The sequence below is a fragment of the Diorhabda sublineata genome, chromosome X (assembly GCF_026230105.1).
Source record: "Diorhabda sublineata isolate icDioSubl1.1 chromosome X, icDioSubl1.1, whole genome shotgun sequence".
Lineage (NCBI taxonomy): Eukaryota > Metazoa > Arthropoda > Insecta > Coleoptera > Chrysomelidae > Diorhabda > Diorhabda sublineata.
The window spans coordinates 37202466-37223121 of NC_079485.1; the positions used below are offsets into that span (position 1 = coordinate 37202466).

Below are 20656 nucleotides of genomic sequence, written 5' to 3' on the forward strand. Positions count from 1 at the left end.
GCAGTGTTATTTTATTAATTTCTTACTTAACTTAAGGCAGGTGGATCAGATAAAGGAGAAAAAAAATACAAACGAATTGAACTGACAAATATCATACCTTCATATTTGAATAATAAAAATATCTGCTTCCAATTTATTGGAAAATCTTATTCTCAAGAGTGCAAGAAATGATATATGTACACTTTTCCATAAATTGATGATATAATTGATCTAATACCAACCTATTAGAAACTAAAAATCAATGAATATTTGGTAAACTTGCAGACAGTTAAACAATATCAGAATTTTGTTAATTACTTATTATATTTCGAGACAATAGGGTATGTGTAACAAGATGAACGTTAATGTGATAATGCTCTATCATACTTGTCATAATGATGATACATAAAGACACTCAGTTTGCAAAGATATATGATTCACATCGTTGTCACGTTATATCCAATAGCTGAAAAGTTGCCTGAAAAACTATAGACAAAAAAAACAAGAAACGATGTCATGATTTTCGGATATTGATAACAATGAATCTCACAAAACCAAATACCAATGACATATAATTGTCAATGTTAACAATTTAATTTCTTCTGAAAAATGAGACATTAATTCATTTAAATCTTTTATTTAGATTTTGTTTATTGGCTGCAATTGTCACTGCAAATATGAAATCTGCAAATACTCAACTGATAATCAAGCAGGTCGTCACTCAGAAATATATGAATTGTGTAATGATGAAAAGTTTTTACAATATTTTTTTCGTGTTGGAATATCAATGGAAATTATAATGAAACCTGGAAGAACCTTCAAATCAATCTTGCATGCAGTTTATGTGAGACGACTCAGAGAATATCTCAGCATATCAATTATAATTTTTATTTCTCATTCGCTCACATCACCCCTTCTCTTATTGCTCCAATGGAAGAGAAATTTTTCTCAAATCAACACATCTCTCACAAGTGAAATATTGAACAATATAATCAAAAAACTTCCCCGGATACCGTCAAATCCTCTAAATTCAATTTATTTCTACTAAAATGGAAAATAAAATACCAACTAATAAATTGACTTACATAGTTAATGAACTTCTTTGTTCCAATTGTAATAAAAAATACATTGGTCAGTCTAAGAGGTCACTCAACAATCGGATAACCTCTCACAAAAGCGAAAAAATTATATCACGATAAGTGTATTTGGCAACACATGTTTTTTATGAAATATATTCTATGAAAGCTATCAATTATAAGAAAGACCTCAATAATTTGAGTAAAATTTATAGTTCTACTTTATAAATTTCGACGCAATCACAAAAAATTTGATAGACGTTTGCTACAAATTTTTGAGATATAAAAAGTGAGGAAAAATCAATTTTTCAGTTAAAACAGATTTATATTTTGATTTTAGTTTGATATTCATGATGTAAGTAATCTATTGATTGATATAAATACGCAAATTGTTAGTGTCAAATTAATATTAAACGAATTTTTAATCGATGGAGACCTAAAATCCAGATAATTTATCAACAAAACAATATAAGAGAGATATATATAATTTTCTTTGACTTTTTGATATATTAATGCATCTAAATGTTCTTGATTTTAGGTCTCTTCTGTTTCAAAATTAGCTTTTTTTTGATAGTTTTTAGAAGAAAGATAAATTTTGATGTTTCGACTTTTCTTTAAGTCTTTATCAAAATATGATGATGACATTGACAATTTGCTCATATATTGATCTGTATAAAAATATTTTTGATTTGAGTATTCTCCTAATTTGAATAGACAGTGTGCTTATTATACAGAAAATATCAATTTCTCACTTACCTACAACTTGCAGATACCCAACTTGACTTATCATCGGATTTGTATTCACCTGACACATATAGTATCCCCTGTCCTCTTTTTGGACGCTATTGACATGTAATAACCACGTTTTTGCATTGTCATGGGATACGCTGAATCTTGCTACCCTAGATATCACATGTCTGTGGATAGTTAATATCATTTGACGATCTATATGTATCCAAGCCACCTGAAAAAATAAAGGGACGTAGTAATCAAGTGTTTTAAATATAATGTGTGATGAACTGATGTCTACACACGCTGTGAAGTTCTTTTTATGTTCATGTATATTGGAAATATACATTTTCATATCATAAGAGAAAAATTTGATGATTGAAGCGAGACCATTAATTTTTTCACAGAAACCACTTCAAAATAATAGCTTTGTAAGATGGTGTGTTATGTGTTGTCGAAACAATAGTTTTTAATGGTACAAATAATAGTGTTACGTATTACTGAAGAACATGATACGATTTGTTCTATTATCACGACTCTTATATGTGTGGTATTAGTTCTATAAAATCTGCTTTAAAAAATGACCCAACATGAGAAATATTATTCTGTATAACGATGGAGCCGTGTTGATTTTTGACATTATTTACCTAAGCGTCTTCTAATTCAGAACAATCTCAATACTAAAAAACCTCTTAACAATAATTTCATTTCTTAGAATACCAGCCATTTAACTTCATATTTTCTCATCTATCTCATATGATAACTATATAAGCTAACTTTATTTTCTTTGCAATTATCTGAGCGTATTTTCCTTTTTGGAAGCTAATTTTCAACCAGTTAAATTAACAATTCGAGTTATTTGCCTTCTCAGAATAAATCGAGATGCTTGAATTTTGATTTTATTGCAATATAAATATTACAGAATTAATTTAGTTCACTGAAGCGTAACTATAATGAAAATTTGCACATTTTCGTTGTACATTGTACGACTGTAAATCAATGCCAATTTTGTAAACAAAGCTTAGATATGGTGTAATTTCTTTGAAAATTTCAAAATCATGTTAGCGAAAAATAAAGCAGACAGATCTTAGATGGAATGTTGATTAATATCAATGTGACAGTAGAGCTTGGAAATACTGAAGCTATCAAAGTAACTTAAAACAATAAATCACCATAAATCACCGGGTGAGTATCTAATAACGTAAGTGATAGAGTTACTGAAAAATTTATCGATTTGCTCAATAGGGTCTACATCTGAAATCTGCGTCCAAAAGACACAACATGGTTTCATAAAGGGGATACGAACAAGATAAGCTATCTTCAATTCTACACTAATAGATCATGGAGAAGGTATCATTATTATGAAAAACTTATACTTGAGTTATAAAAGATCTGTCTCAAGGATTGAAGTCTCCAGAAAAACATATTGATGCCAAAGATATATATTATTGCTGATTTTATTAAATATGACTTCAAAATTCTCTTATGAACCCTATGTAGGAATCTAGAATGGAAGAAAAGTCATAAATATTGTAATATACAAGAGCTGCTACTTAAGTATTGATATATGGCAACACTGATGAGAATATGTCAAATCTGACATTGCCATAATAAACTTTGAGATTTTTAATGGTGAACGTACTCAGATAAGACGAAATCCACGATTTTCACTAGAAATTCACAAGACAATATCAATGAAGATAGAAGAATAAATTGGATATAGCTTGGAAACAGAAAATACTACAATTGCGTGAATAGACAAAATAACGTCCATGTGTTGAGATTCTTATCCCGACGTCATAACTTTCTAACATAAAGATAAATTGCTGTCTGAAGGTATCTTATGGTAATGTTGATTAAATCTTCAGACTCAATCTATTGCTAATAATTCAGTCAATAAATCAAAATTTCCATTGAGATATTGGAAAAACTTGATAAATGTCAAATTGTCATACAAGCTCTGAAAATAATTCATTATTTCATTAATAAAGCATACGTACTATCTAAAGATTGGGAATGTAGAGAGAGAGAGAGAGTTGGGATTCCCGTTTTTAAGTACCAAACGTTGTGGGGATAAGTTAGAGGAAGTATGTTGGTAGCCTACAGGTTTAACGAATTAAAAAAATATATAGCCAAAACAGGTCTTCTTAATATACGGAAACTTTTTTATCATCACAAATTATGAATAACTACAAGGTTAAAGACACTTGATTGCAATATTTGATCTCTACTTTTGTACGGATAAGAAATATGAACGACACAAAGAAGTTGAATTCGTTTGAAAAATGGATGAACCCTTCTTTCAACACATACTACTCATCATACAAGGTAAGATCAACAAATCATACTACACGGAAGGAAACATATTATATTCCAAGCAACGACTGATAATTCTTTTCTGTTAAATGTCAGATATTTTTAAAAAACACCTTCATAAGTATAACAAGTTATTTTTAGATTATTACTACAATCACCCTCCTCCGCTAAGTATGCCAGCGTCCCGATTACCAGATATTTTGCGGTCCGAAAATGAGCTAGAGCATGAAAGATGATATTATTACTCCCAAAGTTAACGATAACACCGCCCGCTGCACGTCTATTTTCTAACTCAAAAATAGCTGCAACATGATCATTTTCTAGCTCAAAAGTGAACTAAAACTAGCTCACCTCGCAAATATCACGGCATTTCTTTTGTCACAAAAACCACTCTATTGATCAATAGAACATCACGGTCATTTGCAACGACATTTTTTTAGACAAAATCTTTCAACGATAAATATCATGTTTTTGAAGTTTCTAAATAGTAAAACTCTTAGAAAAAATTTCAACTTAGATGTCTCCAAAACTTGATGCATAGTCAAATGTTTGCAAATGATGTAGCGTACGAGGACGACCAGTCAATTTATTCTTTCCAACTGATCTCATAATGAGAACCGGGATAACCGAACGGTCTTGCGATCGAATATTCAAACTGTTTACCAAAGCTTCATTGAACAGTGTTGACATTTTTACTTAATTTGAAATACTGTTCTACAGTTGCATGGTTCACTGTGCCATTGTTACTAAAACTGGATGTTATATACTAAAGCACCCCCCCCCCTAATACTGGACTTATGATTCATACATTTTTTGCATCACCCTGTATAATATTTTAGATACACAAAAGTTAATAATAAATTATCAATCAATAGAAGTTGTGTTGAACTAAAGTTTACTCAAAAATACTAATCATTTTTATCATTTCCCAAATTTTCCAAATTTAAGGAATTATTTGATATAAAAAAGCAACTTATTTTGGAACAGGTCAATGAAAATTTGAAATAAAATATTAATTTTCGCGATCATCAATAACACAAAAGTAATAACGCATGTACGTATTGCGGTAGTGAGTTCCTGGTATCATATAGTAAATAGAGTGAGTTTGTAAAACTCTCTATGAACGCGTTACTGACAAGTCCCCACAAGCTTTACAAAAAGTTTCAAGTTGCTGCTTCGATCCATATTATTATCGTAAAGCTCGCACGACCACTTAGTCTTGAAAAATTTCTCAAATTGGTTTTCGCGCTGTTATAAAATTAGAAGAAAATTAGAAAATAAAGAAGGACTAACTCCAAAACAAATCAAAAACAAAATGGACGCTATTTACATTGACTCAATTTAAAATTGAAATTGAAAGAAAGCATTGAATTAGTGGAAATAATTGTTCTAAGTGACCGACGCCTAAGAACAAAAGAAAGATAAGACCGATATTTCCAAAACAAGTATTCTAAGTGCAAGAAGGGTACCTCAAATTTTAAGTGTTGGGCAAAAGCAGCGTCCAAGGCTACTGTACACGAATGTGGTTTCACAGAGTATATAGCCCTGATCTGGCCTTGTCCGACTATTTGTTGTTCTCAAAGCTTAAGGCCGAGTTAAGAGATAAAATATTTAACAGCGACGATGAAATTTTTATAGTGGTATAAAAGCCTTAGTCAGACGTTTTGAAAAGTGTGTGGAAATGACGGACATATTGAAAAATAATCAAAGTTTTTTTTATGCATGACTTCTCTTTCTATGTTAGCCTAAGAAATCATGGACCGCATTACGTATGTTCAGTTTTGGTGATCCCTATACTACGACAAAAAATATACACATAATATTGCTATAGAGTAATATGGTAGAATAAGCCTATGTCGAAATGACGTTAATACCATTTCATTGTGATTATTCTTATATAAGAAAAAAGTATTAAATTATTGAAAGGATAACGTATACGTCAGTCTTGAAATTTTGCAAGAGCAACTACACAGCTTATTTATATTATAAAATTCACTGACACACACCTAATATGAATAACTGACTGACCCTTCACTGAAGTGAAGTGAAGTGAAGTTCTCGAGAGCTTTTTAAGTTTAACAAGGATCTCAGATCTCAAGAGGGATTGTTAGTAAAAACTTTAATCGTAGAAATAAAAGTACCCCTGCCAAGAGAAACAAGAGAGTTTATTAGTGCATATTTAAGACGAGTTTTAATATTTCATTTAAATTAAACTCCTCTAACCTTACTGATTATCTTATGAAAAGCACATACACATAGACTGAAAACAATTTCATTTTGTTATATATAGCAGTTATATAAGCAGAAAATATTATTTTGCAAGATGACATGGAAGGTCGCTTTTTATATGAAAAATTTATTTTCTTCTGCGTCTGAATTTCAAAATCTTTCACGGGGAGGGCTGTTCGGCGAATGTTTCTTTGAATTTCGATCGATAAAATTTACCATTTTCTTGAATTCAAAATAGCGGGGTACAGAGACTTTAAAATTTGAGATATGTAATAACACTTTTTAAGTTACGGAAAGACTACACATATATCTATACGAAACATTACTAAAATTATACTACTCAACATAATAATAAAACTACTACTATTAAAATGGGCAGGCCTTGTCGATCCTAATTGAAAGGGTGATCCCTTTACAATTCCCTTGGTCGCTCTTGCATGTCTTTTCCACCCCTCTACTTAGCTGCAATAGTTCCGCCGCCCAGTCTAAGATGTTTGTCATGCCTTCATATTTTCTCCTTTCTCACAGCTCGTTCCTCAATCTTTGAGTAGAAGATTCCACGAAGGTTCGTGTTCTGTCAGTTTGAGTAACCGCAACCTTGGCCAATTCCTTAGCATCTAACTACCCTATATCCAAGGATCTAGAGAAGCCCAATGGCCAACAAGATTATTAAGTGCATTCCAGCTTAGATTCAGTGGTCACACTGTTTTTGTAGCTGAGCACGCTAATGTTTTCTATCAAGTATCCCGTGTATATCTTTAATCCGATGTGCCTTGACGTTGATACTAATTTGTAGAGGTCCGACACTCAGGACAGCCATTGGTGGAGAGGCTTAAGTTGGTATGGGCTTTTCGATAATCCCTAATATCCACATCTTTATAGAAGGATATGAGGAGAAAGGGCTGCATTCAATAGCACGCCGTAGCAACCACATGGTTTCTCTGCATCTACTTGCCAGGAGAATTTACTGTCCAGTTGACTCCTAGATATATGCACTTCTAATGGTAAGTGGTAGAAATATTATGATGGAAAAATAATGAATAAATATCTCGCAATTACATACTATAATGGTTCTAAATCCTCACTATCACCAATTTCAAATAGAATAAATATGTCCAAGAATAACACAGACCAATAGAATGGGTCATAGTCCAAACCCAGAATTGTTTCAACTATTTTCATGTGCCTAAGTGTATTGTAAATAATTACTCCTATTGTTTTTAAAATTAATCACACAGCATATCTTAACTAATTGATTCCCAGACGATGAATACTTAAGCATCCGAAAGCTAGGAATATATTACAGTTTGTGCACTATATATATATATATATATATATATATATATATATATATATATTTACAGTTAGCCCTTAAGTTCTAATTATTGCTATTCTTTCTTATTTCTAATTTTCAAACATCAATATCTACGTTTTCTCAAGAATTATTTCCTTGTCAGGTTGGCGTTACAATAAAAAATGAAATTAGTAGTTAAACTATTTTACAAATGTTTACTAAATTACGTATAAACATGTTAGTTGGAAAGTAAAAGATTCTAGTTTTGATGAAAGTTTTACGAAAAGAACTTTCAGGTCTCTCCGCGTGATGCGGGACTAGGAGTGTGATAAGATATAGATTGAAATATGAAATATTGTCTATTATTTTTGAATTTTATTCTCCAATTCTCCAGGTCTGTTACACGAAACAACCAAAATATTCAAACTGAGACAGCAAATTGTTCATTGAACAGTAATAAAGCCGTTTGAAACCAAAGAGGACATACAATCTAATTGTATTCCTTTTTCCATACATTTCTGAAAAAGCGTGGGAAAAACATTGATTTTGAAAATTTTCATATCTCTAATTGATTGAACTTTGTGATATTCTATTAAACTCATACACAATTGTTCTCAAATTAATTCAAATTTCTTAAGAGAAGATAAAAGATTGAGCAGACTCGTGATAGTGGCATAGTTGTTAAGAAAAATTGTTCCTTCTTGAGTCATAATGTAATTAAATTGCCTTGTTGGACAAGTACAAGTTGAAACAATATATGATATTATATTTGATTCTGTAACAGCAGAAATGTTGACAGGAAGACAGTTTTTACCGCTATATGATATTTTCAGCGATTAGTTTGGTTTTTACATTGATAAAAGATACTCGTCTGTTTTTTGGTAACATCGAAATTTAGTGCCTTTCTTTGCACTTTTCTTATTTATTTCTTGATATTTTAAGCTACAACAAATTTAAAGAAACGTATATTTTTACCTCCGCATTTCGAAAAATATGGATAATCAGCTAAGCCGAATAGCAAAGGAATTTTAACAAATAAATTATGATAGAATAACTCTGTATTATATTCAATCCTCAGAGGATTTCGATTTGACATAGACGAAATTTACTCTATTATGGCGGATGTGTGATTTTGAGAAGACTAAGAATTACAGATTCTTTGCTAGTGGGTGTGGGTACTATAAATGGCTACTTATTAGTTCTTGACGGAGCAAACGAAACGAGGAGTTTTGACATAACAAAGATATTCATTAGAGCTAATATTTTTTATTCTCAGATTTTGAAACATTATTTGACGTGATTAAAATGGTTATGATGATTTTTATATACGGAGATATACAATTTTTAATACAGATATAGTTTTATACATTTATAAATACATTTTATATTACTTTCACCATAATTTAATTCTCAGAAAATGAATAGATAAGTAGTCGAAAGCTTGGAATATGTATTAAGAAGAGTACACTCTGGTGTTCGACTTGTCAAACTCCCACATAGAAAAAAAAATCTATATAGCTGGAAACGTCAAATAGAAAGAGGACAGCTATATTATGAGCAGTTTCTTATTTCTTAGACCTTTTGATATGTTTATGTTTCTAATGCATCTGAATGTTATTGATTTTAGGTCTCTTCTGTTTCAAAATTAGTTCTTCTAAAAATTCTCATTTTCGGGTATTAGATTCCGTTTCAAGAATTTTTAATCTTTATAATTGAATTTATGTGTATTTGATATTTCATGGTTCACTAATACAGCTCTACTTTTTTTATCGTATCGATGATCTCTTAGTCTATTTTATAAATACTGAGATGTTTGCCGTAGTCAGCGTTACAATTAGTACAAGGCATTTTATAATATTATTTCTTTTCTTTAGTGAAATTTAGTGAAATATTTGGATAATGTCCTTAATGACTTATACTAATATCATATTTATTGAAATGATTCGATAATTGTTGGGAAAGTTCTCGTAAATATGGTAAGGAAAAATGTTTTATGTTTTGATGTTTCGTTTCTGTTTTGTTTTTAAATTGATTGTAGGATCTGTGTATCCTTTTTTTAATTTGTTATTCATCATTTTTTCCGCATAATTATTTTCTTTCTATGCAGTTTTTGCTTTTTGAATAGCTAAACATCAAAATTCAGGATCTGATAGTTGGATAGATCTATCAGCCAAACTCATTATCACTTATCTTTTTTGTGACATAGATGACACGAATTGAAGTTTAAATAACTCGAGGATCAAGTTGGTTTCGTACAACATTCTGTTCTAATTTTATTGTTAATTTTATATAATGTGACTTCAAAAAAATTGATTTTATTATTTTCTTCGATTTCGATTGTGAATTGAAGTTTTTTATGAAAAGAATTGAATTTTTTATTTATGTTTTCAATTTGATTCTTTGTTACGGCAGTAATGCAATCATCTACAAATCGGAAAAAGTATGGAATATTTATATCAAGCTTGCTTAGGACAGCTTTCTCAAGATCTTCCATTACCAATTGTGCTATAACACTTGAAATGTAAGCCTTCATAGCACAACCATCAATTTGTTTTTATATTTCACTTTCATATTTGAAATATATTGTTGCAAGTGTGAGTTCTATGGTTTTTATAAATTCACCATGAGGTATTTCTGTATATTCTTTTTAGTGATATATTTTTCACAATGGTAATAGGAATATTTGTATATAAAGAAACCAAATCTAAGGAAATAACACATATTCCTTAGAAATTTTTATACTTTCAATTTTTTCTTTGAAATCCTATGTGTTTTTGATATAGTATTTGTTTAGATATAAATTTTTTTAAAAATATTTTTCAAATAATTAGATAATGGGGTGAAAGGAGTTTGAATACTTGAAACAATCGGTCGAAGGGGAATGTCAGATTTGTGCAGTTTTGGTAAACCATATATTTTAGGGGGTAAGGCATTGGGAATTTTCACCTTTTTGCATCTGATGGCGAAATAAAAAGTTGTTCTTCCCAAGATCGAATTAGATCATTATTTTGTTTTTGATGAGAATTCGTAGGGTCTTGTTTAATTTTTTTGTAATTTTCACAAATCTTTAATATTTTGATAATGACTCAAAGAAAAGTCGAAACGTCAATTTTTATCTATCTTTTAAAAATTATTAAAAAAACTCATTTTCAAAAACAGAAGAGACCTAAAATCAAGAGCACACACACACACACACACACACACACACACACACACACACAACCACACACACATATATATATATATATATATATATATATATATATATATATATATATATATATATATATATATATATATATATATATATATATATATATATATATATATATATATATATATATATATATATATATATATATATATATATATATATATATATATATATATAAAAGTTCCACACGCTTAGGAATAACTTTATTTTCTGCACAATGACTTAACAAATGGAACTTTATTACAATTTTTTGTTAATGATAGTTACAACTTGGCGTAAATGAGTGAAAAACACAATTTGTACGAGAATTTATATTTAATTATGCTGATGTCAATGTGCAGGATGTGTCTATGATAGTGAGAAATTTATCTTTAATTTCCAATTTCTTCGGCATGATATCCATTATTTGGAACCTCAAATATTTTAAGAGGATGTCCCAGGGATAGGATTGTCCTCCTGTAAAGAATTATTTTCTTGAGAGTTTCTCTTCGTTACCTAACGGACTCGTTTATTTTTGTTTTGTTCTGTATTTCTCGTTTCATAGTGGTATAAGGAAATTGTAATTTATATTTTTTCTTTCTTTTTTATAACGTATAAAGTTGGTGAAGGGTTGATCTCAGGAATGGGTTCTACATTTTGGTTTTATTTATATAGTATTTCTTGCCTCTTTTCTTTTTGTTTTTGATATAAGTTGGCAAGAAAGGCTTGCAATTCGTCCTTATATTTTTGGTTATAGGTTTCATATAAGGGGAGATCAAAATCGAAATGTAATTCATTGGCATAAGGTCCACAAAAAGGTGAGAAATTTGTAGCACAATAATAGATTGGTTATAGATTAAAATAGCATGTGTAAAAATATTGTCGAGAGGTTCTTACAGGTTTTGTTCTTGTAGAGTTCCCAATTTTTCGATCAGAGTGGAATGGAAGCGTTTGACGGGGGAGTGTGACGAGGAGTTATTAACAGTTGTAAAGTGAATTTCAATTTTATGTAATTTTGAAAATTCTTTTAATATTGCAGAATTGAGTTCTTTTTTGTTGTCGCCAACACTTTTACGAGGATAATTATGTTGAGAGGAGTAATGTCTCAATTTATTTAAGATTGAGAAGTTTTGTCTAGAATTTGTTTTTATTACAATGAAACAAATCTAATCGTAAGTGAAATAGGTCGAAAGAATTTTGTCCTAACAAAGGTCTAAGTTCGTACTTGTTCTTCAAACAAATCTCACATTTATTGATAAAGTCTGAAATTGTAGTTTGTTTAGAGGACCAATAGAGCCTCGATTTTAGATGTTTATAGGTTTCTACAATCCCATTGTGGTCATCCGTTTTTTTTCTTATATATTCTAATTGTTTTTCTTTCTCTTCGACACAATAGAAATTTATCACAAAATATAGCTTTGATAGTCGAATCTATGTTTTCTCTGAAATAATTACAAATGAAAGGTCTCAAATTGATTCGGTTTCAAAATTTGTTTAAAGGCATCTGTAATTTCTGATTTCTAATTTTCTGTAACTGTAATAGTGTATCTGTGCTTGTTGAATATTTATTTCGTATTCTGAGGTATTATAATAATTTGATTGATGGACAAATTAATTCGTTCTTCCGAAATTTGAATTCCAGTTATTGTCTATTGTCGGATTGTATTCTGTCAAATTCGTCTAAAAATTAATCTATATCAAATTCAGTTTCATCTGGGGGCTCTGCTTGATTTGAACTTATCGCATCAAGAGCATTAAATTGTACACGAGATAGGGCATCAGTGCCTTAATTTTCTTTGCTTTTTTTGTATCTAACTTCAAAATTGGAATCTTGAAGCTTAAGCCTCCAGAGAGCTAAGCGAGAAGTGGGATTTTTAATTTTGTATATCCACACAAGGGTATTGTGATCGGTTTAAACAATGAATTTTTGAGAATAAAGATATGGACGAAAATTTTTGCATGAATCAATAATAGCGAGTAATTTTTTTCGACTGTAGAATAGTTTTGTTCAACAGAATTTAATGTACGAGAATAATGAGCAACAGGGTGATTGTCTTGTGACAAAACTGAGTCAATGGCTATGGTCGAAGCTTCGGTGGTGAGAACGAAAGTTTTTGAAAAATCCGGATATTAAAGAATAGAATTACTCAATAACTGTTCACACTTTTCAAAACATTATTTGCATTGAGGATGATTCTTTTCGATGACCGCTTCCTTGCGAGTACATCTGGAAAAACGAGAGGTAATTTTTGCAAAATAGGAATAAATCGGCGATAATAGCCAATGAGTCCTAGAAACGATTTTATTTCTTTAACGGTTTAAGGAAGGAGGAACTTTTGGATGGCTTCTATTTTCGTAGGATTCGGCTTTATTCCTTGGGGAGTTACAATATGGCCTAAAAATCAAACTTCTTTAGTGAGAAACTCAAACTTATTCAATTGAACTTGGAGGTTGGTTTTTGGAATACTTTAAAAATTTGAGAGATATGTACCAAGTGCTCATGCAATGATTTGAAAAAGATAATTACGTTGTTCATATAGAAGGAACACGATTTGTAGAGATGGGTCTGAGGATGTATTTTAGTCCAAAGGACATTGTTAAGAATTCGAAATGGTTATGAGGAACAGAGACAGCAGTTTTTTTATAGAATTAGGGTTAAGCTCGATTTGATAAAAGCCCTGAGCAAGATCGAGAGTGGTGAAGTAGGTGCTTTACTTAAATTATCTAGGATTTCATCAATATTTGTCATCTACTGTGTTCTCATTAAGTTTGCGGTAATCAATTACCATGCGAAACTTTTGTTTTTCCAAATGCTTTTTTAGCACTATCCATACTAGGGCAGAGTAAGTTAATATGGAGGGTCAAATTATTTTATTGTCTAATAATATAATGTCTTCTCTCAAAAGTTCTTCCTGCATCGGTTTAGAATTTCGGAAGGTTCTAACGTATATTGGATGTTCATCTTTAGTTCTTATTTCATGTTTAATAGCTGATGTATACGATAAGTCTAATTTTTCATCATAAAGTATGTCCTTATATTTTTTAGAGATTCAAATTTTGTTCCTGAAAAATTTAAATGCTGAATTCTTATCATCGTTGGGTCGAAGTTTGCGGGACCGTATGTCCAATATTATTTATATTTACGGAGGAGGTGATTCGAAGTCGGACTTGTGAAAATTCTAACCATTCACCTCTTCATAATTTTAGTAATTGTTCTCAGAAAGTTCGGTTTCTCTATCAGTGGTATTTCTTGAATTGATATTTTGTACGGCACTCATCGGGGCGTGATAGGTGTCATTATGAGAGTTTGTGAGGTTTCCATGGAGTGGAGAACGATTAAAAGATAGAGAATAATTATTTCTGGAATTATTAGATTAAAAGTTGTTTCTATGAAAATTTGTGTTGTTGGGAGGAGCATTTCTGAATTGAAATGTGTGATGATTGGAGTTTTAAGTATTATCAACCGGAAAATTAGGTCTCATATTCGTTTGTGAGGCCGGGGAATTGACCCTTTTGGTAGGCGAATAGATTTTTTTATTTTGTTGACCTTTTAAAAAGTTCATGTACTGCTGTTGGTTTTTGTGTTTATCGTAAGCAAAACATTTTTGAAGAGTTCTTCTAAAGAATTTATCTGAAAGTTCTAAAGATATTCGTAATAAGGGTCGTTTATACTTGTGAAGAAAGTTTTTAATGCAATATGTATTTTTAAAACAATTTACATTTTATTCATTATCATTAAGAGTTATGTGTGTAATAAATCATTCAAGTTATTACAGACTCTTTGGTGATATTCGTCATAAGGTTTCGTTATATTTTTATACAGTCGTCGATAGCTGTGTAACTAGTACGTCGATCGCCGTATTTAGATAATAAAGATGGTCTTATGTCGATCCAAAGTGTTTTATTTGAATAATTAAAAAAAACCTTTAATGTGAGAGACAATATTTGCATTTAAAATAAATTGTTGATTTGCAGTTAGATTTTGATCAATTAAAAATGTAACTAAATTATCAATAGACTTAATGAACTGACATTTTATTTTTGCAATTTTATTGTTTCGAAATTCTTCAGAAAAAGGTTTTTTGATAGAGTAACCAGAACTCTTTGTCTTAGAAGAATTGTCAGAATTGAAATTTATTTATATTTATTTAAATGTTTTTGATTTCAGGTCTCTTCTGTTTAAAAATTTTTTTAATAATTCTTAAAAGATAGATGTCAATAGACGTCTCGACTAATTTTAAGTCTTTATCACAATATTTTTATATTAAATTAGTCAGAACTTCAATTTTTATCTATCTTTTGAAAATTATTGAAAAAAAAACTAATTTTGAAACAGAAGGACGCCGTTCCTCAAAGGGGAAAACAACTACTTTCCTGGCTAATGCCTCGACGAATATTGAATTATGACCCCTCTGAAGAGCATGATATAAATCGACCTTTTTGTCGATATTAACATCCCCAATGGCTCGCAATTGCAAGGAGAAACTACTGACTAGTTTCGATGTTATTACGTCTCACTAGAGCAGTTTAACACCCCTCGTTCGGTCTTGAGACCCGAACTGAAGACAACGTCAAAGAGCGTCGCATTTGGTAAATGGAGTTAAACATTTCACTGTGAACGATAAGTGGCGCCATCCTCACTTCTAACTGCGAAACAATAGGTTAGGTAGCGTGTTCGCCGATAATATAGATTTCCATATACCGTATATATACTTATATATATTTATAGCGTTCTCTTATTGGGAACGTAGCAATGAAACACCAAAGAAAACTCTATAAATATATATTTATTATTTATATTCTATATTGTCCGAGCTTTCGAGTACTTATGTATTCATCGTCTGAGAAATAATTAATTGAGATTTGTGGCTTTAAGTTGTATGAATTCTTGGAAAAATTTTGAATTTATAGGATTCGCTACTAAATTCAATTATATATAAAATTTTCCAGTGTTAAATGCAGAAATATTACAATTACTTTCTGGATAACACCTCATGATCAGCATGTATCAATTTACTGCTTCGAATAAAACGTGAAATGTATGTAGCACAGTTTATCCACTTGAAGAAGTTATCGTTTATCCGCAATAATGTTAGGTTTAAAATGGCTTTTTAACTTTACTGCGCATACAAATTCGTTTTTTTTTTCAAAATATATCATTTTAGAGTGCATTCCGCATACAAAATACCATACCATAAGTACTGATTCTTTTGTTTATAATTTCCCAACACAACATTCATTTTTATGGAGTACTGCCGCAACTGATCATTAATTTTCAACTAGTTCACTATCTGAAAGTAATAGCTGCTTTCTATATATATATATATATATATATATATATATATATATATATATATATATATATATATATATATATATATATATATTGTTCGTTGGATTTGTTTAAATCTCCACTGAGTCTCATTTCATCGTTATAGTAACACATTGTAAATTCTGAATGTAAAATAAAATTATTCTCTTATGCCTTTATATACTCGAAAATACTGAATAATTATAAGCATTGTTAACAGCTCTCAGAATCAACTTCTCTCTATTCTACTCATTCCATGATTTCAACTATTCTTCAAGAGCGAAAAAGTTTTTATTTAGTTATTGTAAAGGCATTCAAGAGGTTAGAAGAGAAGTTTGTTTCCAGAAGTTAAATGAAATGACAAATAATTTTTATGTAACGCGGTGCGTAATCGATCAAATCATGTTTTTCCTCTGTCTTAATATTATTTGTTTTTTAAGATTCTGTTCTACTATGGGTGTGGAATATAGAGATTCGATGCCTATAAAAAAATTTTTTAATCAAGATAGTACTCAAATTAGAAGTGTACTTTATCAAAACGGGACGGCTACTGACAAATATCATTTCTTTGTAACAATTTGTTGATATGTTATTACTTTGTTACCTACACCTGTTGTCGAATTTTTGTTCCTATTCAACAACTATAACAAACTCATACATTATTCTCGATTAATTGTCAGCAAGAGACCAATTCCTACAAACATATTATAGGGCTTGAATTTAGTTATTAGTTCAAGTTATTTGCATAAGACAGAGTTGAATTATCGGTTGTTATTAGTTTGAGAGTGAGTTATGTGTCGTCCTCACGCCACATTTCTAATAATTATTATTCAGCACTACCAGTTGATATTGAAAGTGAAAATAATTTTAGAAGATTTCCATAAAATATAAATAAATATGTTTTGTTCAACTACAAACCAAATGTAATCAATCCAATTTTTTACTGCCGATCTTACAGAAAAAGCATCACAATTCAGTCTGCTTTGACTAAAATCGAAGTAGAACACATAACAACAATTGATAAACATTGTATAAAAACGCCTATATTGCTCATAATGATCAGTGTATTAATGAAAAAACTGATTTAGATAACCTTAGTGTGATCTATGCTATCTTTTAGATTTTGGAAAGAAAATACTACCTAACCCAAAAGAATTCAACTTTATTCATAATGACCTAGCCTAATCTTATCTATGAAAATTTAAAGTCATTCAAAATCTAGCCTCTAAAAATCCATTGTGATTGATAATGACCAAACCGAAACTAATATTTCAATTTCAGAATACAATTGAATAGCAACAAGAATGAACAAACTGGCATATTTTTGTCAAGTGTCATTTTGAATGTTTTATTTTGAGTCACGAGAATTAATAATTAATAAAAAATTCAAAGTACCACAATCTCCATAAACTAGTAGTAGTTCAGGTCACGAGTATTTGTAAGTAAAAGGCGATAGAACCATTCTTTGGGGTTAATTAGGGGTGACTTCACCTTTACAGAAGTTTTTCATCTGTCAGTTGATTTAAAAAATCTATTTCCATACTATGGATAACTTTTTTTACTCTTGTAATTACTAATATCACAAAGAAGTCAAGAATATGCTATAAATTTATTTTGACAATTTGAAATTCAATTCTTCTAGTAATAAAAATGATTTTTAACGAATTAGTGGATTGGTTTTACGTTTTTGAGAAAGAAACTGTATAAGAAGGATGGAAGAAGGAGGAGGTTTCCTAATCGCTTGGTAAACATTTTCTACCCCTACTAGTGAAGCAAAACCTCATCAGTAAACTTTCCTATAACTCGAACTTGTTTTAAAAAATGTGTCTTTGTCAGCTAACTTCCTTCGATATTTTTCCACGCTTCTCCAACAATTTCTTTCACAAAACGTAAAAAATACCAAATTATTACCCGGGGAAATAGTTATTCCGTATATAAAGCTTCTTTTATCTGAATATAAGCTTGTTAATTCAAATGATTTGTTCAGGGAACATTTCAAATTTTGGTGACAATTAGTTATAATATTTGGTTCTTGAATTTTAATAATAATCCGTATAATCGTAGTATTGGTATTCAAATTATTAACAGTTCATTGAAAGCAGCACATCAGTATGTGTACACTTATCTTAACAAATTACTTTAGTGCATCACCTTTTCTTTGGTTATATTATAGGAGTTCATTTCTGTGATTGTCAAAAATATTTCAAAGCTCTACCATCTCATTTCAACATACCTAATAAAATATAATAATAAATTTTCCTTCATTCATCAAAACAACCTAAACTCATTTTTACATTCCTCGCATATGTCTCCAGGCTAACGAAAAATCGGTTCTAAACAATTTTTATTCTTCTCTTAACCCAAGAGAGTTACAGTTTCCGTTCTCCTTCTTGAGCTATTCCCCGTTGTATACTTTCTTTACAACCTCCTACAGTATCTAACGATTTCGATGATACTTGCTTAACTTCCTTTACCTAAGCTTCCATAACAGCGTCTCTTTTCACAATCCCCAACAAATATTCTCAGAAAACCTTAATTGTTAGTATGATCATTAGTTTAGATGCTGCTTCGATTTTTGAGAAATCTTCACAAATGTTTGGAGAACGGAATTAGGACAGTAAGCTAGAAAAAAAAATCAATACTCAATTTGTCGTCAATCCAAACTAGAGAAGTTTTCTGCATATGTGGAATATTATTTAAAACGTTCAAATGTAATACTGTAACTGTAACAAGTTGCGTTCTTAGTATCACAATTCTTTATAAATAGTACCAACTGATATCCCGTAAGACCCGACTTCATTGAAATGCTTCGTTTCTTGTAAAAGTGTCCGAAAGCCAAATACAAGCTAGAGATACTAAATATCCATTATTAGTCATTTTCGCCCCAAAATATCTACTGAAGGAGCTAGCGTCTAAAGACAACACTTTAGAGTCAGTTGCTATGCTTATCTCAAAAAACTGCTGTCTGAGACTCGGGTCTATCTCCGTGGTTTTGTTGCTATCAAAGCATACAATATGGAAGATACAACAAATAACTTTATTAATATTTTTTGGCTATAAGCTTTTTAAATTTTAGAATCAATTTGGAAGCTCTAACGTATTTTTGAGAAAAAATTCGATAGTATACTCTAAAAAAATTAAAATTATGAAGAACAATATTATTTATTTTATAACATAACGATTCCTTCAAGCAAGACATGAATCTAATTCATATCTAACTATTCTTCCTCACATAAATAGGCTGAACTATGTAAGCTGATAATTGATTTGTGTCCAAAAAGGGTGAATATTAGCGAATTTGAACAAAACATATATTTGCGCAAAAGTACTTGATAATTTCCTAAATTACGTTTTTCAAATAATATAAACATAAAAAATTTGACCAAATTTACCCGGTGTCGTTCCCACGTTGACCGCTTGTCATGGCAATGAAAAAACGATTATATTAGACAAGTTATCACTGCAGGCTTTTAAAATTAATCGAGTTTGAAGTTTGTGGATATTATTTTTACGAGATATGCATAAAAAACTAACTAGCGTCGTCTTCAAGTATCGTGGCGCTAGCTCCTTTAGGAGAAACTTTTGGATGTAGGTAAATTAGACGAACATCTAGTATTTGTAACGTTTAATAGGAAAATTTTTGAACATCCTGTATTTTGATTGGATAAATCAAGTCTATTAGGGGGCGTCCATTAATCAGGTGAGGCGTTTTTAGGCATTTTTTTCTGTGATTTCGTGGATCAACCCCCTCCCTTGGCCCACAATCTCACGTGAGATTTTTCAAAATGTGTGTTTCTAGTGTGAATGCTTCGGATTTATTTAAAAAAAAAGACTGTTAAGATTGCTGAGAAAGTATACATTGAAAATTAAACAATAAAATACCTAAAGCATAACTACTTAGTATATTTATTGCAATTCAGTCCAGGGAGGCTCGTGCAGGATATCAAGAGTGAGTATTGAAACCAGCATGTCCATACGATTCTCAGCAAAATCATCTGCTCCTTCAACCTCGTCCTGATTTAGCCAGACTCTCGTAATGAAATTAGATCATTTATAACGTATTTATTTCGAGATTGAGTTCTCTTTGTGTACTATTTGGCCATATTTTAGTCAAGAAACATGTTTTACTCAATTTAATACTGTTTTCTCTCAATTTTACTCTGTTTTTTACTAGACCCACCCTTTCCGCAAAGTAAGATTAAATGAGATTCAGCTAGACCCCTCTCTTGAACGTGTCACGTAAATAATGGACGCCCCCTTACCTCTCTATATCATGAAAGATGGGATTTATGTTCACAATATTCCATTGCTAAATCATATCCAGGAAACTACATTGATAATTATTTTGTATGCTTCGAATTATTTGTACATTTAAACAAAACGTAGTTCTGGATAGAAATTCAAGATTGTCAATTATATTCAAATGTTTCTTGTTAATTGGCTCCCCAAGACCGTAATACTAAGAAAACAAAGAAGAATAAAAGTCTCCCATTTAGACGATATTTTCTTTTTGTAGCGGGAGTCTCACA

At 30.5% G+C, this 20656-nt stretch overlaps 1 protein-coding gene across 1 annotated transcript in view; it reads right to left on the reverse strand.

Moving 5' to 3' along the window:
* The window catches only part of LOC130450926 (lachesin), a 395900-nt gene that overhangs the window by 201500 nt on the left and 173744 nt on the right, over positions 1–20656 (reverse strand). Inside the window, exon 3 of the mRNA XM_056789650.1 lies at positions 1812–2019. Within this exon, the coding sequence (XP_056645628.1) occupies positions 1812–2019 (208 nt within the window). The remainder of the gene's footprint in view (positions 1–1811; positions 2020–20656) is intronic.